Here is a 27,308-nt window from a genome sequence, read left to right on the forward strand (position 1 = left end):
AGAGAGAAGAGGGGGAGGGGGAGAGAAGAGGGGGAGGGGGAGAGAGGGGGGAGAGAAGAGGGGGAGAGAGAAGAGGGGGGAGAGAGGGGAGAGAAGATGGAGGGAGAAAGAGAGGGGAGAGAGAAGAGGGAGGAGGGGGAGAGAAGAGGGAGGAGGGGAGGAGAGGGAGGAGGGGAGGAGAGGGAGGGAGGAGGGGGAGAGAGAGAGGGGAGGAGAGGGAGGGAGGAGGGGGGAGAGAAGAGGGAGGAGGGGGAGAGAGAGAGGGGAGAGAGAAGAGGGAGGAGGGGGAGAGAGAGGGGAGAGAGAAGAGGGAGGAGGGGGGGAGAGAAGAGGGAGGAGGGGGAGAGAGAGAGGGGAGAGAGAAGAGGGAGGAGGGGGAGAGAGAGGGGAGAGAGAAGAGGGGGAGGGGGAGAGAGAGGGGAGAGAGAAGAGGGGGAGGGGGAGAGAGAAGAGGGAGGAGGGGGAGAGAGAGGGGAGAGAGAAGAGGGGGAGGGGGAGAGAGAAGAGGGGGGAGGGGAGAGAGAGGGGAGAGAGAAGAGGGAGGAGGGGGGGGAGAGAGAGAGGGAGGGGGGGGGAGAGAGAAGAGGGAGGAGGGGGAGAGAAGAGGGAGGAGGGGGAGAGAGAAGAGGGAGGAGGGGGAGAGAGAGAAGAGGGAGAGATGGGGGGAGGGGGGAGAGGGGGGGGGGGAGAGGGGGGTGAGAGAGGAGGGGGGAGAGAGGGGGGTGAGAGAGGAGGGGGGGAGAGGGGGGAGAAGGGGGAGGAGGGGAGGAGGGGAGAAGGGGGGAGAAGGGGGGGAGAGGATGGGGGAGGGGGGAGAGGAGAGAGAGGGGGGAGAAGGGAGGGAGGGAGAGAGAGGGGGGGGAGAAGGGAGAGAGAAGGGGGGAGTGAGAGATAGATACAGAGAGGGGGAGACAGATAAATTATTGTTTTAAATGCAAAATCCCCAATTTGTTTCCTACAAAACACACAATCTCGTACAAAGCCTTCATTCATTAAATATAAACTATGACTTTCATAATCGCACTACAAAGGTTAGAGTACCCTGATAGGTGGTAGAATCTGCCACTTATCGAAATGCACCAATCACCGTAGTAGGCGCTGGCTAGACCGCGTTCAGGGTGGGACGAGCCGCTTTACAGAGGAGGAGCGAGGCGTGAAAGCGGTCCAATCACCACCGCGGAGTCGGGAGGAAGCTCAATTTCCCCTTCCTGTTACCAGGCTGGCTCACCAATAGCACGTCGAGCTCAGCGCTTCTTGTGTTCTCATTGGACCAATAGTTGGGAAGGCGTAAACGCGAGCTCGGTATAGAAGTAGAGGACAGAGCCACCTCGTTTCCCTCTCTTCTTCGCCGCCATTTTAGGGTGACGGACATTATTTGTGCTTCTCGCGCGCTCCGTTCTTACAGCGTACAATGTCTCGGGATAGGTATAGAAGCCGGGGTGGTATGGGAGGCGGAGGAATGGGAGGCATGAGCATGTATCGCCGAGGTAACGGTGGCCGTGGAATGGGGGGAGGTGGAGGAATGTCGAACTACCACCGTGGCCCGGGGTTCCTGGACTCCATTCGCAGCACTTCTGGGTATCAGCCTCACAAGCCGCTTCAGCAGCAGCAACAACCGCAGCAGAAGCCCGTGCAGCAGCAGAATCAGCAGCAGAGTCAACAGCCGAGTCAGACAAAGCCTCCTCAGCAGCAGCAACAACCACAACAACAAACACCACCACCAACACAACAACCACCACCACAGCAGCAGCCGCAGCCTGCCCAGGAACAAAAGCCGGCCGTACAGGAGCCTGCCAAGCCCGCCCAAACGCCACAGACTCCACAGACCCCGGCCGCCAAGACTCCTTCCCAGGCCCCAGTCCAGGCTACTTCACAGACCAAACCAGCCCAGTCCCCTCAGCAGAAGCCCGCGGCTGCCCCACAGCAGGCACCGCCACAGCAGCAGCAGAACCAGCAGCAGCAGCAACAACAGGCCAGTGCTCAGAAACCCGCCATCCAGAACCAGGCCCCGAAACCGCAGCCCAAAATGATGTCCACTCCTAGTCAGCCCCCAGCTCAGCAGCAGGCCCAGCAGCCGCCACAGCAGCAGCATCACCACCACCATCAGCAGCAGCAACAAAGGCGCTCTGGGCCTAACAACCAGGTCGGCCAGAAGAGACCACACCAGTCTCGTTTCCATTCCCATCCTCCACAGTCCGATCCACATGATGTCCACATGGAAAATGCCAGCCACGAAGAGCCCTTTAATGAAGTAAGTGAAGCGTTCAGCTTCTAGGAGATCCTACTAAACCCCCCAGGGGGGGGCCATACATGTAGAGATGGGATTTAATCTAGGTTTCAATCGATCAACACATGGGAGTGAGCTGGCGTTACACTATACAATCTGATTTTGCCACCCCCTTAAAGCTGCCCATACACTATACATTCTTCTTTAGATGTTGCGGACACACCTAAACAACCCAATCCAGTTGGGCATGGTACTGAGATACATAAGTGATGGTAGTTCGATGGGTACTTAGGTTGTATAGTGTATGGGCTCCTTTTGATCTGCCGCCAACTATTTAGTCTAAAGGTTTGCTTGATTTGTTAACATTTTAGAATGGATTGCTCAAATTTGTCTTTACATCGTATATTGTATTGTGTAGTGTTGTGAATGACCACAGAAAATCAATAAGTTGGTCACTTTGATCTTATACATGGGGCTGGTGTAATGCCGGCCATAGACTGTTTGAAAATCGGCCAATCTTTCATGCAAAAGATTAATTGGCCGATTTTCGCACTGTTAGTGGGTCAATTGGTCGGCCGGTTTTTGGATTATCGGTCATGTTGGGAAATTCGTGGAAAACGAGATTTTCACGGCAATGATGGCCAAATCGTATGATTGTTTTAACGGGAAAAAATGCGCGAGCTGTGATCTGGAAGGAACAGAAGTTGTGGCTGTTATATGGGGTGAACGTTATGACTTGGCCGGCCGATTTTTGTAATCGTTGGTGGTAACCTGTTTAACTAACCAAATTTTTTTTTTTTTTTTTTTTTTTTTTTTTTTCTTAATCGTTTGAAAAAATTTGCAGTTTTCGAGCTGTCTATGGCATGCATAAGGGTTAGTCTTCTAAATATCTGGGTGATCTCAGCCTGTTTCATACTATTGTATACAGTTCCTGTGTAGCAAGGATGGGATGTTAAAGGATGGGCACGTGAGCTCATGCTTTTCATTGTGTGGGGCTCTCTATTCATCTGTGGGGTTTTGCATTTTTGTTGTGGGGGTTGCAGTGTGCTTTAATAGCTTTGCTTGGTAATGCTTCTTTGTTCCCTTTTTTTTTTTTTTTTTCCCTTTGTCAGGTGGGATTTAATGTCCTTGCTAAGCACTAAACCAGTCACGAGTTGCTTTTAACCGTTTGAACCAGTGGCTGAATGCATAGGCTCTGAAAGCTGGGTTTTACTATTAAGTATGTTATCACTTTTTTTTTTCTTTTTTTTTTTTTCTCTGCACATGGTCTGTTGTGACCTATAAAGGCTATAGCTTGGTCGTTCGAGGGTACAAATCTTAGGGCTGTAACCAATCTTTTGGTAGATATCAACCTGTGAATGGTACCTAATGCCTAGCCATTCTTGTGTGGCGACTGGTACGTTCTGATTTTGCCAAATCAGAGAGCTTCATTATGGCTTTCATCTTGTCTAGGGATGCGATTGCATAAGATGTCTAAAATGGCTGCCGGGGCTGCCTTTCCTTTGTCTAGGCTCCATTTTGGCTCTGCCCCTCCCCCCACCCCTCCTTTATGGCAGTAGCATGTTTGTGTGATTGCTGCAGTTACTTGAATGTTTGGTAGGGAAAGCAAAAACGATTCTGTTAACATTGATGCATTTTTAAAGTCTGTCGTGTTTTTTCTCAGTTGTAATTTGATGTTCTAAACAGGGTGTGAAGGCCACATTGTCCCTTTTGAAGAGGCCAGGAGAAAAGACCTATACTCAACGCTGCAGGCTGTTTGTTGGAAACCTTCCTACTGACATCTCTGATGATGAATTTAAAAAACTGTTTTCGAAGTATGGGGAAGCTGGAGAAGTTTTTATCAACAAAAGTAAAGGGTTCGGTTTCATTAAGCTGGTAAGTTCGTGTGGTGTGTGGGGTTTTTTTCACTGTTCATTTGAAATTGGAATATGTGCTATGAATATATTTTTGAATGAGCATTATCACTTAAAAACCTAGATATCGATTTTTCTAAATATTTAGACAAGTCTAGATTTTGCCATATTGGTTATCACAAGAATCAAATTTCCACATTTTATAACCTTTGCCCTTTGTTTTACTTGTCACTGATGACCATTGAGTAAAGACCATAATCATGTAAGAAATGGGCATGCAGGTGCAATTGAAGTGTCTTTCTGTAAATCTGATATACACTTAAATCTGGTTTAAATACTTCTTTCATTCAAACATTGAAGAAAATGCACTAGGTGTCCCCCTTTTTTTTTTTTTTTTTTTTTTTTAACTGCTAGTTTGACTTTTGTAATTTCTAAAGCCCCGCTTTATGCCATAATTAATTTTTAACACTAAAGAATGGAGGTGACCTTGGGTGGGTGGGGGTGTAGAAGAGTAGGTTTGGGGCAGCTCTGTGGTGCTGCTCAGAGCAAGGGAGTATACAATGCTTGGTTTATTTAAAAAATAAACACCACCTTTAGCATTACTTCAAATCTGAATACATTTTTACATTTCTAGGAAACAAGGGCATTGGCTGAAATAGCAAAAGCAGAACTTGATGATTTCCCCATGAGAGGCAGACAACTTCGTGTACGCTTTGCCACTCACTCTGCTGCCCTTTCCATACGAAATCTGTCTCCATTTGTATCAAACGAGCTATTGGAGGAAGCATTCAGTCAGTTTGGACCAGTTGAAAGAGCCGTGGTTATTGTTGATGACCGTGGAAGATCCACAGGAAAAGGAATCGTTGAGTTTGCTGCAAAGCCAGCTGCTAGAAAGGCATATGAAAGGTGCAATGAAGGAGTCTTCCTTTTGACAACGTAAGTTTCATTACAAAATTTCAGCTAAACCTAGGGCATATTCATAACTTAATCCAATGCATTCTTGTTTTGAAAATCATGTATTGTTGCATATGACATAAGTACTTGAATCTCATTGATCTTTTTGTAGTGCTCTTCACAGCAATGCTAGGAGGGGGTGGGGTTGAAGAGGGTTGTATTGTGTGTACAGTGCTGTCCACTCCAGAATATGCTTAGTGAAAAGCAGGTGATTTCATCATTTTATTTCTCCTTCACTGTCTAATCAAGGAGTCACCAAAGCCTTTGACTAGAGCACTGCTAAATATCTGTGCAGTGTTCAGGGAAGTCTGGAACTGACTGTCTTCTGTCAAGAGTTCATGGATCGAAAGATTTGGGTTAACAGAATTAAAATGGCAGGGAAAACCATTCACATGCTTAAGGAAAATCCTTTTAGATTTACCCACCCCTTTTTCCTCAGATGCATACTTCAAGTGGTTTTGAACGTCAGACCTAAAATATGGACAAAGCATATCCTTCTATACTGTGTACTTGTTTCTATTCAAAGCAGTGTCCTTTCTCTCTCTGTAGACGTTGATTACTTTTGAGTGACACCAAAAGATGAAAAAAGTGACAGGCAGGAGAGCTCTAGCACATGGTCTTGGATTCATATCCTCAGCTCTGCATCCTTTAGCAATGCATGCACATTTTCCCCTTGATTCATCCCATTGCAAAACACTGCAAGTACTGAATTTTTTGCCACCCGTTTTCAAAACGTGGTACCCCATTAATCTTAATGGTATGTCATCCGCATTGTATTTCTGGAAAGGTCCTGGGACCTTCCCTACAAATTTGTGAGGCACTGCAGCCCATTGAAATGAAGGGGCTGCCATGTTGTGGCATGCAAAATGGCACTAGTATGAACTGAGGGTAAAGGGTTAAGCTTTAATAACGTGTTACTCCCGTATCCAGGCTGTAACATGTTACTAAACAAGCAGCCCGGGTGGGTTGGAGGTAGGAGAGCGAATCTACGTTAGGGCTGGCACGAGGCAGTTTTTGCTTCAAGTGTAATTTGATCACTTACAGTATATTTCTATTGTGCTTTTACAGAACCCCAATGCCTGTTATTGTGGAGCCTCTGGAGCAATTTGATGATGAAGATGGCCTCCCTGAGAAACTTGCCCAGAAGAATCATCTATATCAAAAGTATGTTTGGGTTTTTTTTTTTTTTTTTTTCTCTTTAAACTGCTAGTTTAAGTACCTGAATCATCTTTATCGGCTTCCCAAATTACTTGGGACACCAGGGCTGACCTTGTTTACATGGGTAGCGGGGGGGTTAAACTGGTTGCTTTTTCTGCATTTCTTGCCTTCAGTTAATTAACAATGCCAATGGACATGGCTGTATGTGTTGTTGCAGCCCAGCTTGTTTTGCATGTCGTCCCTTTTTGATAGGTGGGACTGCTGTCAAGTGTACCCAGTTTATGTGAATAGGACTGCATTGCAGTGTCTGGTGTGGAAGTTCTTCAGAAGACATTTCAATTGTCAATCTCAACAAGTGGATTGCTTTTCAAAGCTGTCAAATCTGCTACTAGGTGAACGAGGCTTAAGAGGATAGAACAGGAATAACGTTATCAATGTGATGTAGCTACTTTGTCCAATCACCAGGCCGGGTGACTAGTTGTAGAGAGAGTATACAGCCGACTGAAGGGTGAGGCATGAAATCGGATGACAAGTTGGGAAATAGTTCACCTACATGTAAGTTGTCTTGAAGTGGAATTCCAAACAAGAATAAACTCCCACAGATTCTATGCTTTCTGACATTTTATATCCACTTTTTAGTTTCCTGAATGATTAGAAATGATTAATAGTCATTCAGGACCCCTACCCTCTTGTTACATTTTGATTTGTGCAGCAGAATGTTCTTGCACACTGACACTTCCATTATCAGTCCCTGGTTATCCCAGCCAGCTCTGCTCTCCCAGACTCACATCCCCCTTTTTTTGAGAAGTATACATGTCATATGCTCTGGTGCAAATGTCAGTCTCCTCTCCCAGCCAGCTCAATGCCCTTGCTTGTTACATGTTTTTTATTATTGGTCTGCTTTTTAGGATGTGGCAATCTGTTTCAAATGGTATGTATTTTTTTTTTTTTTTTTTTTTTACCTTGAAATATCTACTTTCTTTATCCAACAGAGAGAGAGAGGTCCCCCACGGTTTGCCCAGCATGGAAGCTTCGAATTTGAATATTCTCAGCGCTGGAAGTCTTTAGATGACATGGAGAAACAGCAAAGGCAGCAAGTGGAGAAAAATATGAAGGAAGCTAGGGAGAAACTAGAAAGTGAAATGGAAGATGCTTACCATGAACATCAAGCCAACCTTTTACGGCAAGGTTAGACTCCAAACCCCCCCCCCAAAGAAAAATGGTTGGACTGCTTTTTGTATACTGTGTGGTGGGTTGTGGTTGTGTGGGTTTTTTTTTCTTTGGGTCTGTTTTTGTGAGTATTTGTTTAAAACCCTAAAGCAAAATTTTATCTGCACATTTGCACGGCAGCATGTTACCCTAGTAAAACAGTACACAGTTAGCCCTTTGCCCCAGATGTTAACCCCTTCCTGCTCATTAGTGCAGTGTGCTTTTTATTAGTACTGATCGCTGTATTTGATGTGTGTTTGATGTCAATGGCAGTCACAGTACCTACCCCCCCCCCCCGTATAGGAGGAAGAAAAATCCTCCGGAGGGCAAGTGGCTAAAGAGGTGTGATGTATTTTCGGGCGTATAAGGCGTCTGGGTGTATGACGACCCCCCCCCCCCCCCCCCCCCAAATTTTACAGTTAAAACATAGGCTTTGGGCTATACTCGCTGTATAAGACTACCCCCCCCCCCTTCCAAGGCAACACCATTTTAAAAACATCAGATTTTTTTTTTTAAATGAAATGGTTATGACTTACCGGTACTTAAAATCCTCATGTTCATCCTCTGACATAAGTTCATGAATGACCTCTTGTGATACATTTGTAAGACAGTCATCATATGCATCAAATTCTAAATCGGATCGTTGCCGCTGGATGTGCACTAATACGGTACCTTCGGCTACATACAGTATATATACAGCCTGCTGGATGTGCAGTAATGTACATACAGTATACCGCGCTGAGCCAAGCTGGCTCAAAACAAATGTCCCTATGACAGATTAATCTGTCAGCCTGCTGGATGTGCGGTATATACAGTATACTGAGCCAAGCGGTTTCAAAATGTATCGGTACGTCCCTATGGTAATCAGACTGCTGGATGCATGTATGTACGGTAGCTGCGGGTACATACAGTATACACTGGGCCAATCACGCCGAGCAATGTATTCTGCTAATGAATACAAAGCCTGCTCGGATTGGCTGAGTCAGAGGTGGGCTGATGTCACAACCTCAGCCAATCCGAGCAGGCTTTGTATTCATTGGTAGAATACATCACTCGCCGTCATTGGCCCAGTGTATACTGTATGTAGCTGCAGCTACCGTACATACACACATCCAGCGGGCTGATTACAGTAGGGACGTACCGGTACGTTTTGAAACCGCTTGGCTCAGCGCAGTATACTGTATATACCACACATCCAGCGGGCTGATTACAGTATGGACGTACCGGTACGTTTTGAAACCGCTTGGCTCAGCGCAGTATACTGTATATACCGCACATCCAGCGGGCTGACAGATTAATCTGTCATAGGAACATTTGTTTTGAGCCAGCTTGGCTAAGCGTGGTATACTGTATGTACAGTATTACCACACATCCAGCCAGCTTGACCCAAACAAACTCAAGGTTCACATTTTATACCCCGCGTATAAGACGACCCCCAAAATTTGGGGTATATTTTTAAGTATAAAAAGTAGTCTTATACGCCAGAAAATAGTATGTATGTTGGTGGATGCAGCATCGGTCCAATCCTGCATCTGTCCCCGTCGGCCCTAAGTGTGACAACTCTCGGCCCCTCTAAGCAGAGCAGTGACTGTCAGTCAAAAGAGCTTTGGCTGTACTTTTATTCAACCCCTTTTTAACCAATTTAGGCCAATTTTTGCTGGACAGATTTGTCAAAGGATTTCTATAAATATCACCTGGTGAAAATCAAGGAAACCGTTAACTAATGCAGTTATTTTAGGTTTTGATACGTTTTTGTGTTTAAAATCTTTATATTAATGGTTATCTGGAAGGTCTTCGCTTGTGTACATTGTTTGCCACTGACTAAGTTAGTGAGTGTTAAGGACCTGTTTTGTTTCAATTTTATGCCACTGTGTACACAAACTTGTATACGAGTACACAAACACTAAAATAACTGCACATAAAAATAAAAATACGTATGCATTTAAGAAACTTTTATCCCAAATTTTGTCCTAGATTTGATGAGACGTCAGGAAGAGCTAAGACGCATGGAGGAACTACACAACCAAGAAATGCAGAAGCGAAAAGAAATGCAGTTGAGGTGAACAAAGTGTTTTTCACATTGTAGGATTCACTGTAGCTTCTAGAACTTGGGGGGGGGGGGGGGGGGGACTGAATTTCAAACTAAACATGTTTGTCTTTAAATAGACAAGAGGAAGAACGCCGCAGACGTGAAGAAGAAATGATGCTGCGACAGCGTGAAATGGAGGAACAGATGAGACGTCAGCGGGAAGAGGGTTACCGCATGAGCTATATGGACCCGGTAAATCATTCAAATGTTTGAAACCTGTTTCTGAACCTTTTGTGGATCTAGTTGTTACAACTTGACTTTCTTTTTCAGAGAGAGCGGGATATGCGCATGGGAACCAACTCGTTGTCCATGGGAGGTACTGCAAACCTTCAATTTGCTTTCGTCTTGGCATATTTTTAATTATTTTCCTAATTACATGCATTTGTTTTAAAGATCCATATGGTGCTGCAGCCCCAAAATATCCAACACTTGGATCAAGTGGCATGGGCTACGAGAGCAGCCCAAGTGTGACACAGGCAGCAATTGCCTCATCTCTAATGGCGAATGACATGGTAATGTATCTTAACTGACGCTTCAAAAATGGTGTCGCTCACAATGACTAGTTTCTGCTTATTGTGCTTTTAGGTATGGTGGACTGCTGCACGTTGTGTAGCTTGTCTCAGGACTGGTAGTTTGAAAGCCTTAACAGGTTTTGCATAAGCAATTGTCCTGTATGTGAGGCTTTGGAGGCTAGATTGTGAAATACATCTTGTCTGATCTAGCAGCTAGTTTTACAAAATGGTGATCCTGTTTTGATCCTTATTGGCAGAAATTGAGTCATGGGTTTTTTCGTAACTCCTGATCTTGAATGTTTAAAAACCTGTTTTTAAAACCCTTTTTTTAGATTGGTGTTTGCTGTTTAGTAATTTTGAAGGAAGGGCCTGTAAGTTACTGTAACCCTATAGTAATGAAAACTTGGGTTCACCTATGTACTGAAAACTCTAAACCAGATCTGCTTGAAAAGAACAGGCTTGGTACATAGTACTATTTTTTTTTTTTTTTTTTTTTTTTTGGAGGGAATGTGAGAATGTTGGCACTCACAATTTTAACTATATTGGAAATTATACAGTAAAGCTGACTAATTACAAATACACCACTAAATTATTGCAGTAATTTGTAGAGTAATGTGGCATTTCTTCATAAATATCCCTTTTGTGCCAAAGTAAAAGTTTAGCTTTTTTTCTTTTAAACTTGGTTTCCTTTTGAGTGCATTTTATGCTACATTTAAATGTACTAATGTGTAATAGCATTTCTGACAAAGCCACAACATTTTGCTGTGCATGTCTAACTGGAAAAGTCCTGCAGTAAATTATAACTTTGGTGAATAGTGATTTTTGGACAAGCTGTCTAAAGGTATGTAATCAAAGCTGAACTTCAGGCTCCTATAAAACATGATGTATATGCACAGGGCAGTGATGACAAAATGAGTGGAATTAAAATAGTAGGTAGTGCTTTAAGGGACTTGTGTTGCAGTGCGGTAGCTTGACTATTCAAAATGTTTCTGGGAATATTGTAAGCAAACCTAACAATAGTCCTTTTAATAACAAGCTATTCTAAAGTGCTCACGCCATGATATCCTCAGTCGACATTGAAGAGTATATATTTGGGCAGCACAGTGGCTAAATGGTTAGCACTTTCACCTGACAGTACCTAGGGTTGTTGGTTCGAATCCCAACCATAGCATCACCTGTCTGGAGTTTGCATGTGCTCCCTGTGCTTGCATGGGTTTCCTCCGGGTACTCTGGTTTCCTCCCACACTCACATGCTGGTAGGTAATTTGGCCCTAGTATGTATGAATGTGAGTTGGGGACCTCGGATTGTATGCCACTTGAGGGTTAGAGACTGATGTGAATGTACAATATATATGCAAAGCGCTGCATAAATTGACAGCGCCATAGAAGTACCTGAAATAAATTTCTCAGTCCATGCACATTCTCTTAGAAAATTGCTGCTCCTAGAAGAGTTTAACGTTTTGGCTTTAGAAGCAGCTCAATTTTATCCTGTGTCCATGCACATGGTCTTTTAGAGGCATTTTTTAACTGATTCCCGATCACCCTAAAGTCGATATACTGCTACAGGGTTGCATGGGTGTGCAAAATAGCGTGTATGTGATTTTGAAATCTCCAGGTAGGGGGCACTCTCCCTACCCGCACCGCTGTTCGTGGCCATGGCTGTAATTACCAGGTCCTGGACGCTGATTGCCAAGCATCCCCGACAAGGGAGGAAAACTATCTAAACAATACAGTCCCGTCAACTCGTGCACACTGATTTTGGATGACTGCACAGACATCCAAAGCAGTGTGATTTACAGTGAAACAGCAGTTAACCTTTTGATTGCATTATGCTCCAAGAAAAACAGCCATGTAAGAGTGTGGTAAATGTTTACCTCCCAAGGAGGTATACCTTTTAGAGTAATATGTCAGGAGTAATGGTAGCCAGGATGAAGTGGAACTGTCCGCCTCAGGGAACTCAAGCCTGTAGAGAACTCCGTTGTAGTGAGCGGCTGGACCCAATCAGGATCACAGAGAAATGGAAGTGATGTCACTGCGACCACGGAGAGGGCGGAAGCTGAATTTCTTGGCCTTGGAACACAAGCCAAGCTGGTGTTTTGCGCACATGCACTTTATCAAGTCAAGACTTGATAAAGCACATGTCATAGTTACCAGCTTAACTTGTGTTCCATGGCCAGGATCCAGCTTCTGCCTTTTCCGTGGTTGCAGTGACGTTGCTTCCAGATCGCTGTGATCCCCTGCGTGTGCAGCCACTCACTACAACAGAGTTCTCTCAAGGCTTGAGCTCCCTGAGGAGCGAACGGTTCCACTGCTTCATCCTGGCTACCATACTCTGATGTTGCTTATGACATATTACTCCAATTAAAGGTATACCTCCTTGGGAGGTAAATATTTACTATACTCTTAGTGCTATTTTTTTCTTTGACCATAATGCTTCACTATCTTTAGTGCTCATACAGTGGCAGTGAGTAGTGACATTGCATGGTGGATTTTTTTTTTTTTTTTTTTGCCCTTGACTGACTTGCTCAAACCCTTTGATTGCTCCTTGTTAACCCCTTCCTGCCCAGTGCCATTAGTAGTGTTTGGTGCTTTATATATATTTTGGTGTCACTGGGGTTGTCAGTCAGCTCCCCCAATGTCAGAATGCTTTCCGCAGTTGCTGATTTCTGCCATTACTAGTACAAATAAGTGTATCTATACCGCCATTTGTAAACACTAACTTTCACGTAAACCAATATTGTTTACGTGAAAGTTAGTTTACAAATGGCGGTATAGATACACTTAGTACACATAGGGATTTTTTTTTTTCAGCAAAGACGTGTAGCAGAATACATTTTGGCCAAAACTTGACTTTTTTTTTTTTTTAAACTAAACATGTTTAATAGCAAAGTCAAATTCCCCCCCCCCCCTCAATTGTGGGAAAACGCAGTGCCGTAACGCAAAAAATGGCCTGGTCAGGAAGGGGTCTAAATCCTCAAGAGGGCAAGTGGTTAAGCTTGGCATTTAGAGGCAGGAATAACCTGTATTAATGTTTTTTTGGCAGAAGAAAACACAAAATGATATCGACATTTAATGTGTTTTTTTTTTTTTTTTTTTTTTTTTTTTTTTTCCTGCCGAGTACTGGCAATAAGTCGGTGTGCATGGACCCTCAAGTGCAAAAAGTGTGTATGCATATTTGCTATATTTACAGTGCATCCAGAAAGTATTCACAGCGCTTTTTTGCCACAATTTGTTAGCCTTATTCCAAAATGGATTAAATTCATTTTTTTTTTTTTTTTTTTTACAGCCTCAGGTCATTTTGACTGTTACAAGCTTGGCACACCTATTTTTGGGCAATTTCTCCCATTCTTTGCAGTACCTCTCAAGCTCCATAAGGTTGGATGGGGAGAGTCTGTGCACAGCCATTTTCAGATCTCTCCAGAGATGGTTAATTGGGTTCAAGTCTGGGCTCTGGCTGGGTCACTCCAGGACATTGAGTTGGCCCGTAGCCACTCCTTTGTTATGTGGGCTGCGTGCTTAGGGTCGTTGTCCTGTTGAAAGATGAACTGTCACCCCAGTCTAAGGTCCAGAGCGCTCATGAACAGGTTTTCATCAAGGATGTCTCTACATTGCTGCATTCATCTTTCCTTCAATCCTGACTAGTCTCCCAGTTCGTGCTGCTGAAAAACATCCCCACAGCATGATGCCACCACCATGCTTCACTGTAGGGATGGTATTGGCCAGATGGTGAGCAGTGCCTGGTTTCTTCCAGACATGACACTTTGCATTCAGGTCAAAGAATTCAGTCTTTGTTTCATCACACCAGTTTCCCATGGTCTGAGTTCCTGAGGTGCCTTTTGGCAAACTCCAGGCAGGCTGCCATTTTGCCTTTTTACTGATGAGTGGCTTCCGTCTGGCCACTCTACCATACAGCCCTGATAGGAGTGCTGCAGAGATGGTGTTTCTTCTGGAAGGTTTTCTACTCTCCAGAGAAATGGTGGAGCTCTTTCAGCATGACAATTGGATGCTTGCTTACCTCTCTGGCTAAGGCCCTTCTCCCTGATTGCTCATTTTGGCTGGGCGGCCCGCTCTAGGAAGATTCCTGGTGGTTCCAAAGCTCTTCCTTTTATGGATGATGGAGGCCACTATGCTCACTGGGACCTTTAATGCTGCAGAAAATTTTCTGTACCATTCCCCAGATCTGTGCCTTGATGCAATCCTGTCCCGGAGGTTTATGGTCAATTCCTTAGACTTCATTGCTTGGTTTGTGCTCTGACATGCACTGTTATCTGTGGGACCTTTTTATATAGACAGGTTTATGCTTTTCCTAATCCTGTCCAATCAACTGAATTTCCCACAGGTGGACTCAAAGTTGAGTGTCATGGCAAAGGCTGTGAATACTTGTGTACATGTGGGTTTTTTTTTTAATAAATTGCAAACATTTCAAAATGAATTTTTCATGTTGCCATTATGGGGTATTGTTTTGTAGAATGTTGAGAGGGGGGGGGGGGGGGGTGAGACATAATCCATTTTGGAATAAAGCTGTACCATAACAATGTGGCAAGTTAAGTGCTGTGAATACTTTCTGGATGCACTGTATAAACCGCATAGCAACAAAAAAATAACCATAACATTTTACCACTTCTAATCTTCATCAGTCAGTAAAGATCCTGATAATGCGCTTTTTATATAGCCGAAGTCCAATTATTGACAAAAACAATATAAAAGCTGTTCCCACATGAGTGAACAAAACTCTCTAACTGCTTAAACATATATTTAGGCTTGACCTGATAAAACTGACTTATTTTTTTAAATATAGGGAGGTATGATATAAGCGCTGCCAATTTATAATCTTTCACCAAAATACATGGTAATCTTGCCATTAAGGACTTTGTTCAAGCCCTTCCTGCTATGGGACAACATACTGTTGTGTTCCTATGTCAAAACCTGCTTCCTTGTTGACTACGTGACTGCAAATCTTGCCAGGTGTGGTACACTATTGTCAAGAGGCTGGTCCTGATCAAGGATGGTGTAGCTGGTGCTAGTGCATGAAGATGGAAAATGGCAGGGGAGGGAGGTCAACAGCATTGACATGCAAAAAATAAAAATTGCTATAGTGCTTTAGCAAACTAAATGTGTCAGTGCTTGGTTCTACTTTAGGAAGCAGACTGCTTTAGCTAGTGGCAGTTTTCTTAATGGTTTCCTAACAGCATAGTTGAGTGGGTGTGCATCGATCACTCTCTTCAGGCAGCGTGACTAGAACTGAGTACAGGCAGGGTGTACTTCACATGGCTTTTTCACTAGCTGCAAAGAGAGCCCTGCTAAACAGAACTGCTTTGAAGGCCAAGTTTTATGATTCGCGTGCTTGTAGGCCATTGATAACAGACTGATGCAATGGCAGATGGCACTTGTAGCTTCTTCATTTACAGATTGGCAGCTTTGGGGGAGAAACCCTGTCTCTCGAAGGGGGGGGCTACAACACGTTACTCACTAAATATGGGTACAGCATGTTGTAAAGGTGAACTTGGCCTTAAAGTGTTACTAAACCCAGGACCCTGCATTCACTCTCCAGTCTCCCACAGGACACACTTCATGGAAATGCAATTTTAGAAAATATAAATTGCTAAATACCTTTTCTCTGTAATATATAGCAGTCTCTTGTGACTTCTATCAGTGGCCAGCAGAGCACTAGTTAAAGCTTGGAGTTTTTTTCTGCTCTTGGAGGATGCAGGGCCCCTGACCTGTCTGGAAATTGCTGAATGGCCCTGTGCTGATCACATGCACTCTCCCCAAGAAGAGAAACTAGCCATGCACACCAAACTGAGCAAGTGCAGAGTGACTGAACTATGTTCTGTCAGGAGATATTTAGGGGACAATGGAGTATCAGAAAAGATTATCGATCAGCCTTTTACACAATGTGGAGGATGAACCCCTTAGGTTTCACGGTGTATGTACAGTAAAGCATGCTTGTCATAATCAGACTGATTTTACTATTGTGGGTTTAGTAACACTTTGAAGTTCTCAAGTATAGGTGTGGAGCCTTATTAACATTAATGTATTCCCTGCATTAAGGTTAAACTCCCCACTTGGAATCGCAGGCTTCACTGTGAGCAGCAGGAGCCATAGGCTCCCTCTGTCAGGTCAAATTTTGTGGGGAAGGAGCTTGCCCTCTGGGCATTCAGATGGCAGGAATGGAGGGCATAGATGGGAGAACCAGCAATATTGATGCAGAGTAGGTAAGTAGATCATGTTTGTTTTAAAGCTGACTTAATATCACTTTAAATGCCCAGAAAACACAGGTGGGAGGGATGTATAGGACACAATGTAATCAAGCAATGCATTTAGGTGCTGCTGTAAAGTGCATCTCTTACAATTATTTACTATTTTGCTCTTCATTTTTGCCTGAACTTCAGCTTTAAGGATATACCTGAAGCCTTGTGTGAGGTTTTTTTATATTTTATAACAAGTTTTATTGATGATGAGGCTTCAGTTGCCTCTGTAAAGCTGATTTGTTTTCTCACTTCACTGCTATAAATGTACATAACACGGTCTGTATCATTTCTGCAGACTGGCTTTAGATGGTTCTTTACTCTACAGGTGAACAACTACTACATTTTGTGTGGAGCTCAACAGCAGTGCCTTTTTAACCATTTAGTCATGTTAAACACGTTTAAATCCTTAATGGACTTGAATCTAAAAGCAGTAAAGATCTTAACAAAAAAAAAAGTGGACACTCTGAATTGCTTCTAAGCTATACTTTTATTTTTAAAAACCTATTAAAATTCCAGCCTAAAATGCTTTTTCGTTCTGCCAAGTTGGTGTTCGTTGTGTGTGCTTTTTTGATCACCTTTCAGTGACAAATCAACAACATGTAGTTGCCTATGTTGCTGGATCTGACTTGATCCCTCTTAGTCAACACTATCTTTATGTACACTTTGCATACAGTTATAGGAAAAACCTATTGTATGGGAAATGGGGCTTATGCACCATCTTAATGATCAGTCTCCTCCTTTTTAGTATTTGTAAGGAGGACTGTCAGTATTGAGGATAGGCTTACTTAAAGCGGTGTTAAACGCTGGTTATTTTAACTGTATTGCTCCTAATTGAAATTCATCAGAGGTCCCCAGGCTTGAAGATTTTTAGATGCCTATCCTCTTAGTTGGTCATGGGTGATACTTTATTCCATGTGTTGGTACTCCTGAGATGTATTTTTTGTGGCTCTAAATGACAATCATTTAGCATTCATTTTGAATGCTCAGGGCCATATGTTTCTTAGCTTGGCTTTACATTTTTTTCAGGGCCATATGTTTCTAGTCTTCTTGCAGTACCAGTAAACCTATAGGGCCATGATCGACTAGTATCCTCCCTCTGTTTTTGTAGGGTCATAATGCATACTTGAGTTTGATGAAACCTGTATGATTGGGCCTGTATAAGTGAGCATTTCTGCATACTTCAGAATAGGTTTAAGTAAAATGTAACTTGGTACGTCCTTACTATGCAAGCAATTCATGTAGTTGAATTTGCCTCTTGGTCCCTTTTTTTAATGTGTGCTTTTGAGCACCGTGGGAAGTCTGTTCTTTGACACAGACATCCTTTTTCAATTGTGGGAGCGTATCTCATGACATGTGATACTTTAACTAATTTGCAAATTACCCTTTTTTCCTTTCTATGTTCCTGGTACCCGTGGATCGGCTCACTGATGATTGTATCGACGAACCTTCACTGCGGACCCTTCTAAAAACACACATACACACACGGACAACTGCTGTAATGAACTGATTTTAACAGCGTAATGATCGCTTTGTTCAGGGCAATGCAGGGGCTCCCAATGCTCAGGCTTCCAGAGGGATTGGGTCAGTTCCTCCTACAGCAGGTGCTGGAGGCTATGGGAGGGGGAGAGAGGAATATGAAGGGCCACCGAAGAAACCAAGGTTCTAGATGGCCTCCTGTCAATCTGACCCTTTTTGTTTTTTTTTTTTTGTTAACACTTTTTATCTTCTATTTTATTGAAGTAACATTTTTATGAATGCTCAATTGCTTGCCCCAGTATCTGTGAAGCTGGATATGATATATGTAGGTCTGAGTTTTTTTTGTTTTTTTAAATATGGCAGTGTATGTTCATTCCCATCAATGTCCCAAATTTTTTTTTTACATGTGCTTTAAGTATACTGGATGCTACTTAACTCTTGGACTTTGCTGTTAAAATTTCCACCAGTAATTAGTATTGGTCATCAAACTGCAATACTCCTAGAAAGGAGTATATTGGCAAGACTATTGCTTGACTTGCCATCATGCCATCCAGCGTCAGACTGTAAATAATAAATGGGCAGCTTTATCCCCAGCATACAGCCGTTACTCAAACTTGACCCTCTTGTTTTAAGATGGCAGTCCTAATTCTAAGTAATGCTCTAATTTGTGGATTACCTCCCTGTGGTTCAGGGATGGATCTGATAATGCTAATTTATGTGTTTGAGTATTGTGGTGAGCAGACACTCGATGAAACTTGTCCTTGTAATACATTGTATTAAAATACTTCTAAATAAAAATGTGGAAGTTATTGTGTTGGGGTGGGTAACTGTACTGTCAGTTCCGTGCTGCACAGCTTAGGACTAGAACGCCAATGTTTCTTGGTTGGAGTTGGGTATAATGACTTGCTGCATTAGGAAAGCTGTTTAATGTTTACTCTGCCAAACAGCAGAGAACTGTTCTGGAAGAGTCACTGCAGATAACTGCTTTTGTTGGCAGGGATTCTGTTTCTTCCTGTTCTATGGTAACTGGATCGCTACCTAACTCTTGAATGCCATCTAAATTATATAGCTTTCCTAAAGCTTCAGATCCCCATATTACTACTTGGGGTATTGGACAGTCAAATAAGATGGCAAGAGGTTACCTGGCCAACTCTTTAATCCTAGAGGACCAATGCAAATATATATATATATATATTTTTTTTTTTCTTCCCTCTAAAGCAGTGTCTGTACTTCTGTTGCCAGCGTAAGAAGTTTTGTTCTAGCCTTTTTGATTTTTCAGGTTAATGTTAAACAGCTTTTCTTCTGCAGTAAGGGATCATGGCTTCCACAAGTATGACTAATTGTATGTCTAAAGCAACTGATGTCTTTCTGGGCATTTTTACCCAGCTGACTCAATCCTAGTCCTGCTCACAACAGCAGATGACTTTCTGTGAACATCAATTATTTTTTTTTTTTCTCCCAAGATGGATCTTTTAAACCTTGACTTTTGTGCATGTTGTGAAAACACATTGTTTTTTCCATGGCTGCAAAGAAACCGATGGTAAATTAACATCTAATGTTCAGATGAGTGTCGCCGACCTCACTTGGGTACTCCCATTTTTTTATATATATTTTTTAATTTGCACTCTGTTATAGTGCATCAATATGAAATCCTTGTCCTGTTCTGGGATAGATTTACAAAGAATGAGCAGGGTTTTTTCTGCCACTGGCAATTCTTTGTGCAGGTTTACTGTTGTGTCTTAATTTGTTCTGTTTGCGTAATTATTGCTGTTGTCATAATTTTCACAGCAAATTATATGCACATTTCAAAGCAGAATTTTTGTAAACTAGTCATGTACTTTGCTTAACTTTGTAAATCTTTCTCATTGACAGAGGAACATTGTTAGGGATGTGCACAATCATATTGATCTGATGAAATTAAAATGGGGATAGGCTGTTGACAGGTTTGTACGTTCTAAGTTCATGCTGTGTATGTTAGGGGGTGGGTGTGTGGATATAGCAAATGATTGCAAGATCCACTAAGACATGCTTGCACTAACTCACTGGGACTATTGTGCACGCTGAATCAAATGTTTAAAGTTGAACTCCAGACAAATGCTCAATTTTACTTCTGTATTAGATCTGTCATTCTTTTCCCTTTCTGTTAACAAGTACAACATTAGGTTAACGGTGCTTTGTAAAGCAAAGCGCTCAACTGGCTTTGTGTTCCTTCCCTTGCATGGTGAGAATCTTTTATTTAAATTTTTTTTTTCACAGGAAGTAATTGTTAAAGCCAGAAGTTGATTAAAATATGATTTTTCTTCTAGCTGTCTTGCATTTTTACACCTTAAACATAAGTAGACTAAATCCTTTGTCTGTCTGGATTTCAGCTTTACTACCATATTTACCATGTAAAGGCCTACATATATCAGAGGTAACATGATATGGAATCTGTAATATGTATGAATCAGCTTGGAACAAAGACCTTAGACTGAGTTTTTGTTTTTTTATTTTTTTTTTATTTTTTTTTTTTTTTTTGTGCAATGTTGGGTTGAAAAATTTGTACACTTTGAGCTCATTTCATGCCACATGAGCACAAGGCAAGCTGCCACTGCTCAATTTCTCTTAGTAGTTCACTTCGTTTTGGGTCCTAACTTGCCTAGAGAACAATCCCTTCCAGACCCAAATAGGAAAGCTTTCCGTTTATCTAAAGCTGGTTTGTGTAATTAGATTAGAATTTGTGGCAGTCAAATGTTATCACCCTAATATAGGTTTACATTCAGTGGTTGTGTTCTATAGCAGCCTTTTACAGTGTTTTTATAGCAGTCACAATTTTAAGCCCTCAGTGGTTCCAGCAGGTTGTTTGCTGAGATCTCAACAAGGAAAAGTAATTACGTGATCAATTCCTCGCAGACTTGTGTACCGAATTGGTTTGCTTTAGTTTATAAACATCAGGGAATATCTGAAAGCCTTATTTGTGGTAATAAAATCAAATATGTGCAAAGACAGCTTTTGGGCCTTAGCATTTCAACTGACAAAGTGCTTTTAATTACCAAAGTAAATTACCACTGATTTTGTAGTGGTTTTTGTTTTATTTTTTTTCCCCCTTTTTTGAATAGTGGGGGAGGGGGTGATGGGCTTTTTTTTTTTTTTTTAATTTTTATTTTTTTTAATGGCCTTAAACCACCCCACCTGGCTCATAAAGTAATGGTCATATAAATTATGTCAAATGTCACTTATGTCCTATTGACTATGGTTCTTAATATCCAGAACCTTTGCCAAACCTTTTGTCTTTCGGAAATAGTCCTGGTTTTTGTTGCAGAATTCAATACATGGGGACCTAATGGCTGGCGTTAGCTGGCTGTTGTGTTTGTTTGTTTTTTTTTTGTTTTTTTTTTGGGACATTTTACATAATGTTGTGCTGCAGGTTTAGTAGGAATTAACTGGAGTCTACGTTCAATATTTAGACCTTTAATTTCTTTTCAGAGTCTTAAATCTTCATCAAGGCACAAATGAGTATTATTCAGCAGTGTACTTTTTGTTGGCAGCCAGAGATGTAAGAATCTGTTCACTTTATTTTTTTACTGGAGTTTTAGCCGCATCAATTGCACTTTACAATCTTAGTGACCACCTGTAGCAAGCAATTCTGCAGTGCATAACTTTGAGGAACATAGTGCTACTGGACTATAGGATCCTGGATGTTGTAGTCCTGCTTCAAGATGCTCAGTGCTGGCCTTGTCCAGGTAGGTACATAAGAAATCCTCTACCTTGGTGACATACTGTTATATTGCTATTCTGACATTACACTTCTGTTCAATGAAAACAATGCAGCACTTATTTGTTGTGGTCAACTTCTGCTATGCAGCAGCGCAATTGTAAGGTCGGCGTTTACTGTAATGAACTACATCTTTAATCTGGTTTCCAGTGCTGGCTTAGGTGGCTGTTGGGGAGGGGTGGCATTAGTGTTTGACATTTGCTGCCTTCCAAGGGGAAGGTTTAGTGTATTTGGAGGTCTTCTAAATTAGAAGGCATATCCAGAGTCTATATAGATATTGTGACTTTAACCGTGAATATAGTGTAATCCTGATGTTGAAAGGATTTTCGTTCTTTCACTCTTAATGAGCAAACTTTCTGAAGAAAATGCCTTTAAAAATTGGCAATGACCTGTGCTTAGAAATTGCTCAAGCATTGATTGTGTTATGCCTGTTGGTACACATCCTTTTTTAGTGTTTTGTATTACATAATCAAACTGGTTGAATAGCACCTTTTTTCCCTTTTTAGTGTTTTAAAGGAGCAGTCTGCCTACAAGTGACAAAATTTTGATACTTTCTTTGTATTTTGAGCATTCAATTTGCGTTTTCTAGGTATAACACCGGCTGCTTATTACAAAGGGATCACATACTGTTGCCTTTTTTTTACCTATTGTGAAGAATGCAACTGGATGATGGAAACCTTGTTGCAGCTTGGAGTAAGAGTTAAACCATTGCTATGAGCAATGTCAGACTTGCTGCTGGAGTCCTCATGAGGAATAGCCAGTGGGTTACACTGCCAAAGGTTTTTACCTATAACTGAACCTGACCATTTTGTGAGTGAAAATATTAAAGCGGCTTTTATGGTATAATTAAAAGGAATGTACTGAGGCAGTATGGGAATGGCCTTTGCTCACTCCATTGTCTGAAAGACAGACATTCTGTATTGATCATGCTTTTTGCATCATTGCTCCAGGTCACTTTCAAGTGTCCTGAAGCCAGCAAGTCTTTTTCCTCCCCCTGCAGTATCAGCCATCCCTATTCTCTCTGTACATTTTTTAAGGTATGTGAGATGTTTACACAAACTCTCTACAACTTGTAGCTTGGCGTGCTGAATATACATTAGCTGGAATAGCCAGCTTCATTAAAAAGTTGTGACTGCTGCACATCTACATTTTTGTGATTTTTTTTTTTGATCTTAAACTGTATGGGGTTTGTGTGGAAAGACAGTGACTTTCATATCTGTGATCCTTTGCAAGTGGGCACATGACCACATTGCTGCCATTTGACATTTCAGTAACCTTTTTAAGAGTTTTTTAAAATCTGAATGGCCCATCAACTGTTACACAGCAAAGTGGAACAGTGTCATTAAACCTGATCTGTACTAGCTGTAAAAATTGGTAGGCTAGTGTTGTCCAAATGAAGTGGTTACTATGCACTGTATTTAGTGACCTAGTGTTGTCAAATGAAAAGTGGTACTATAAAGTATGCACAGCTCTAACAAGGCTGCAACCATTTGCCTTTTTGTCTCAAATATTGCTGTAACATAAGGGTTTATTTATTTTTTTTAATTTTTTTTTTTTTGGGGGGCTTTCAGGAGTAACTGGATTGCAAAGCAAAACCTTGATATCGTGACCTTCTCTAGACAAAAGAAGGGTACCCCAACCTGTTAAAAAAAAAAAACAAAAAAAAAACAGGATTTATGGCTCAAAATTTAACGTTTTTCCCTGAGATCAGTGGAAAGCATGCTGACTTGCAAGTCAATGTCATGATCCATACTGTCTTGACTCAGAGGGGTTGACATTCACTACATATTTTACTTCAACTTAATACATCTAATAGAATGTTTCCATGGATTTCAAGGAAGTTGTGGAAACTGCATCATGCAAGAATGCATTATGTACGTTGGTACTTACTCAAACCTTTATTACAAGTGAATCTGGACACTAGGTGCACTCTGTTTTCCTGATGTATATTGATTTGTGTCCCTATATAGAAATATTGGCTTTTAACTAGCCCCATGATACTATGAGGTGTGAGTCCCAAATTAATTGGGTCTAAACTGGATATAGAACAAACCAGGTAAACATGGTTTTTTGAGGTTGTCTGAGGTACTTTTTTTTTTTTTTTTTTTTTTTCTAGTATGAGACTGTTAGAACTTCTCTGTTGGCTTTATATCAGATTTAACCTTGCTTTCAGTCAATGTGATGTAAAGGAGAAATATTTCTATAGGATTCCCAGATGGCACTCAGTCTCTGGAGTTCTAATCCGTCCCCACACTAGCAAACTAATGCTTTGACTGGACATGCACGTTAATGTCAAAATTGGTACATGCTACTTTTATATAGGGTAACATGCACATACATCTTGGCAGCTGCGGACCTAAATTTCATAAACTACCTGAAATCTGGTTTCAGGCCCTTGAGTTTGCTGATAGACTTGGTTTTAAGAGGCAGGAACTGTAAAGAAAAGTCACACTACAAAGCAGTTATTAGAGCCAGGATGTAATGCACAAATAAGACTGTCCCATGGTCATTATATTGAAGGAACTATAGGTAAAACTTCAGCATTTCCCATTATGCTGCTCAGTTGCATGTATACTCCCCACCCCCCCCCACCCATGGCTGTTTTTATAGAAACTCACCCTATTGGGTGTCTGTACATTATAGCAGATTTTCCTTCTCTGACTTTGTACTTGCTCCAAAGTGCTCAGTGCAGAATCCCTCTGTTGCTGGGGACCTGTGTGCACTTAGCAGGTCTCATCTGGGGTTTTTGAGGTGTTTAAAGTGAAATGTAGCTTCAGGCAGGTATATCGCCAGTATGTGCTGCTCACCCCATGCTGCCATTTCTGAACATTTCAGTGTTTACTATGCTTGGCAGAAGGGTACTGAACATGCAAGTTCCAGTATGTACTCTGTCTTAGTGATAGTTGTACAGTTTGTGTATCGGGCGCTTGAACTTCCTCTGTCCTATAACAGATTGCAATATTGGATTTGCGACTTACTATAACAAGCTGACAAGGCAAATGTGAGCAACTGCTGTTAAGCTACTAATGCAACATTATAGGGTATATGGAGTATCTTAGTCGCGTCATAACATTGCACTCTTATCAGTATGGCATTTTCAAGAAACACTTAAGTGAGAGTACTGGTTTATTTGGATTGGGTGGCTGACTTTTACAGTAGAAACACATTTTGGAACAATGTGGAAATATGGTTATAAAGTGCTGCATTGTTTTCAGATTAGTAAATACATTTCTTCTTGTCAGAATTGTTTTGTCAGAATGCACATACTGTGTTTGTTTGTATTTATTTATTTTTTATTTTTAAAGGTGCAGTTTCCTTTAGTGTTTCCTAAATCTCCTAAAACAACCCAGAGAAACTGTTCAAAAGCAAAATCTGTCTTTAACTTTTATTCCGGGATATAAATGGTTCATGTATTTAAAATGGAGTAATACTTTAACAGAATAGGCAGGCAGTTGTATGCTCTAAACTTTAGGATTAAAGATTTTACTCCTTGTCCAAATGCTTTGGACACAAACATTTCTTTAGTTTGAATGACTTACCATTTTTCCTTTCTATGAATGTGCTGTAAGGGCACAACATTAGACTAAACTGCAGATGGATATCTGTATTGCAGATATTTATCAATTAACTGATTTAAAATTACCTGACTTGTATCTGGCTATACTCATATTTTTTAATGGTGGTCTCGCTGTGCTGAGTAACTGCAAGCTTTGTCCAGACCCCTTTTTAGTTAGAGCAAATTACAAAACTAAACAATTTAACCTGTTTGCTCAACTGGTTAACACAGCATTTTTACTGAGACCACAATATGCTAAATTTATAATTTATAAATTTTTAGAATTTAAGACTTTGATCCAGTTTTTTTTAATTTTTTTTTTTCTTGATCATAGTTTTACTTAGTCACTATCAGTAAATTGAAAGCTTGCTTAGTCCTTCTGGTCAGTATTTCAGTAAATTGAAAGCTTGCTTAGTCCTTCTGGTCAGTATTTCAGTAAATTGAAAGCTTGCTTAGTCCTTCTGGTCAGTAATGCTTTTCACTTATCTTTAGGTATGGAATTTGGATACTGGCTGACGTTGATTCCAGAGTCTGTTAAGGTATGTTCGTGTGTCTCAGTTGGTGCTTTAAACCAACCATACCTGGATCAAAATTTCAATCAATGATTTGGCTAGCTGGTTGTACGCAATTTGCTCCATTGAATGACTTGTGTCAATCAGCATGTTTGAAAAACAATCTGTGCTGTTGGCTACATCAAGCTGCACTGATTGTATTCTGTCAGGGAAGGCTGCCTGTTGTCTGAATGCAGGCACAGCAGGAGGATTCCACAGTGAGTGAGTGTGTAGATGGGAGGAAAGTGCTTGGTCCAAATTCTGCATCTGGTATGGACAGTTGCCCTAGGAAATGTGGTTTCCTCTACTGTTCTGTGTACAGACCATAATTGTAAATTGGGGGGTGTGCATGCAAGTGCAGCCAGTTACAGGTAGATGGCAGAAGGCTAAAAGACCTGTCATTGATATGAACTGTTGTAACCAAATTAAATCTGTCATTTTCTACAAAAACTGGTGCAATTTTAACAAAATTTCAAAAGCAGTTTTATTATCTGCCAGGCCTTGCAGTAATCTTCTAGATGCCATAATTCTTCCTGTATCATAACTAACAGACTGCTATAGCATTAATCTGCTAGGTTGTGATTAAACTAGTTACTGAAAGCAATTCAAGCACAAATTGGCACCAATTAGTAACAGTGTATTTAATTTGTTTTTATGCACAATTTAATACTTTTTTTCCCTTCCTCTCCAGACTTAATGCATGTCATCCAGTCCACGCTGCCTCTTAAGGCCCACTGAATTGGAGATGAGGTATAATTCTATTTAACATTTCTGATTAAAGTATAGTAAACTTTGGTCATTTACATGTTTAATTTCATAAACCCTCAACTTTTAAAACAACCCATTCAGTTTAAAATAGAAAGGCAAAACATTTGAACATATTGCTGATACTGGCCAGAACTTGTGTATTCCTTCCTTTGAAATCCCTGAACTGGATACTTTTGCATAAGTACATGGTACAGCAGGCACATCAGGAATCTGAAATGTTGCATTGATATATTCTTTAAGTGTGAAGTATTGGTGACTAGGTACTGTTTAATTTTTGTGTATTTAATGGTTTTTCTTTTTTTTTTTTTTTTCTTCAGGGCTACTTGTTTGACAGGATTTGTTTGTGTAAATAAAAAAATTAAAACTTGGCGATGTGTGGTGTTTTTTTTTTTTTTTTTTTTTTTTTTTTTTTTTCTCCAATCTTGAAAGTTGACATACAAAATATAAAGACCTTCAGCCTGCAAGTGGCCAAGTTTGAGGTATCCAACCATTAAAGGAGGGATAGTACTGCCTCACGGGCAGGATACAGTGGGTACGTAGAAACTAAAACAATCGGTACTTAATGATTACCATCTGGTTAGTTTTCAGGTTAAGGAAAATTATCAACAGCTATGCTACCGTATTAGCAAGGTTACCATAGGGTGATAAAGCTAAGCGGCAAGGGGCATAGGAGTAAACAGCTTAGCTTTACCCCTTGTGGAACTGAGCACATCCTCCACCAGCATACAATCCATGTCCAATGATTTTATAAAGCTGAAGCGAGCCACGGGGGTGGGTAGAACCCTAAAACAATCTTTTAAAAAGGTGAACTTGGCCTCATGTAGAAGCCATGGTTCCAGGGGGGAAATTAGGAGTTTTAAGGGAGGAAGAAAGAAAAAGCAAAGTCAAGAGGTTCTGTCCCGTAGTTCATTGTCAGAGCACTCTTCATGCAGGAGTTTGTGTATTGTATC

At 41.4% G+C, this 27,308-nt stretch overlaps 1 protein-coding gene across 1 annotated transcript; it reads left to right on the forward strand.

Annotated features, from left to right (window-relative positions):
* The first annotated feature begins 1,316 nt into the window (after window positions 1–1,316).
* Window positions 1,317–26,726, forward strand: SFPQ (splicing factor proline and glutamine rich). Its single transcript, XM_089666840.1, has 12 exons — window positions 1,317–2,251; window positions 3,914–4,102; window positions 4,715–5,016; window positions 6,103–6,198; window positions 7,187–7,380; window positions 9,376–9,460; window positions 9,568–9,682; window positions 9,761–9,806; window positions 9,884–10,002; window positions 17,770–25,578; window positions 26,282–26,340; window positions 26,676–26,726. The coding sequence occupies exons 1-10, from the start codon at window positions 1,412–1,414 to the stop codon at window positions 17,917–17,919; spliced, it is 2,136 nt and encodes a 711-aa protein (XP_089522966.1). The 5' UTR covers window positions 1,317–1,411; the 3' UTR covers window positions 17,920–25,578; window positions 26,282–26,340; window positions 26,676–26,726.
* Window positions 26,727–27,308: the final 582 nt, after the last annotated feature.

This window comes from Staurois parvus, unplaced genomic scaffold (assembly GCF_062004578.1).
Source record: "Staurois parvus isolate SC_StPar_1 unplaced genomic scaffold, SC_StPar_1.0 ptg002866l, whole genome shotgun sequence".
In the NCBI taxonomy this organism is placed as follows: domain Eukaryota; kingdom Metazoa; phylum Chordata; class Amphibia; order Anura; family Ranidae; genus Staurois; species Staurois parvus.

What these genes read in the sequence shown, in the direction of transcription:
- SFPQ (XM_089666840.1), top strand. Translation starts at nt 1,412, where the DNA reads ATGTCTCGGGATAGGTATAGAAGCCGGGGTGGTATGGGAGGCGGAGGA. An exon ending in GGTTCGGTTTCATTAAGCTG is followed by an intron (nt 4,103 to 4,714) that starts GTAAGTTCGTGT and finishes TTACATTTCTAG; the next exon opens with GAAACAAGGGCATTGGCTGA. An exon ending in AAGAATCATCTATATCAAAA is followed by an intron (nt 6,199 to 7,186) that starts GTATGTTTGGGT and finishes TATCCAACAGAG; the next exon opens with AGAGAGAGGTCCCCCACGGT.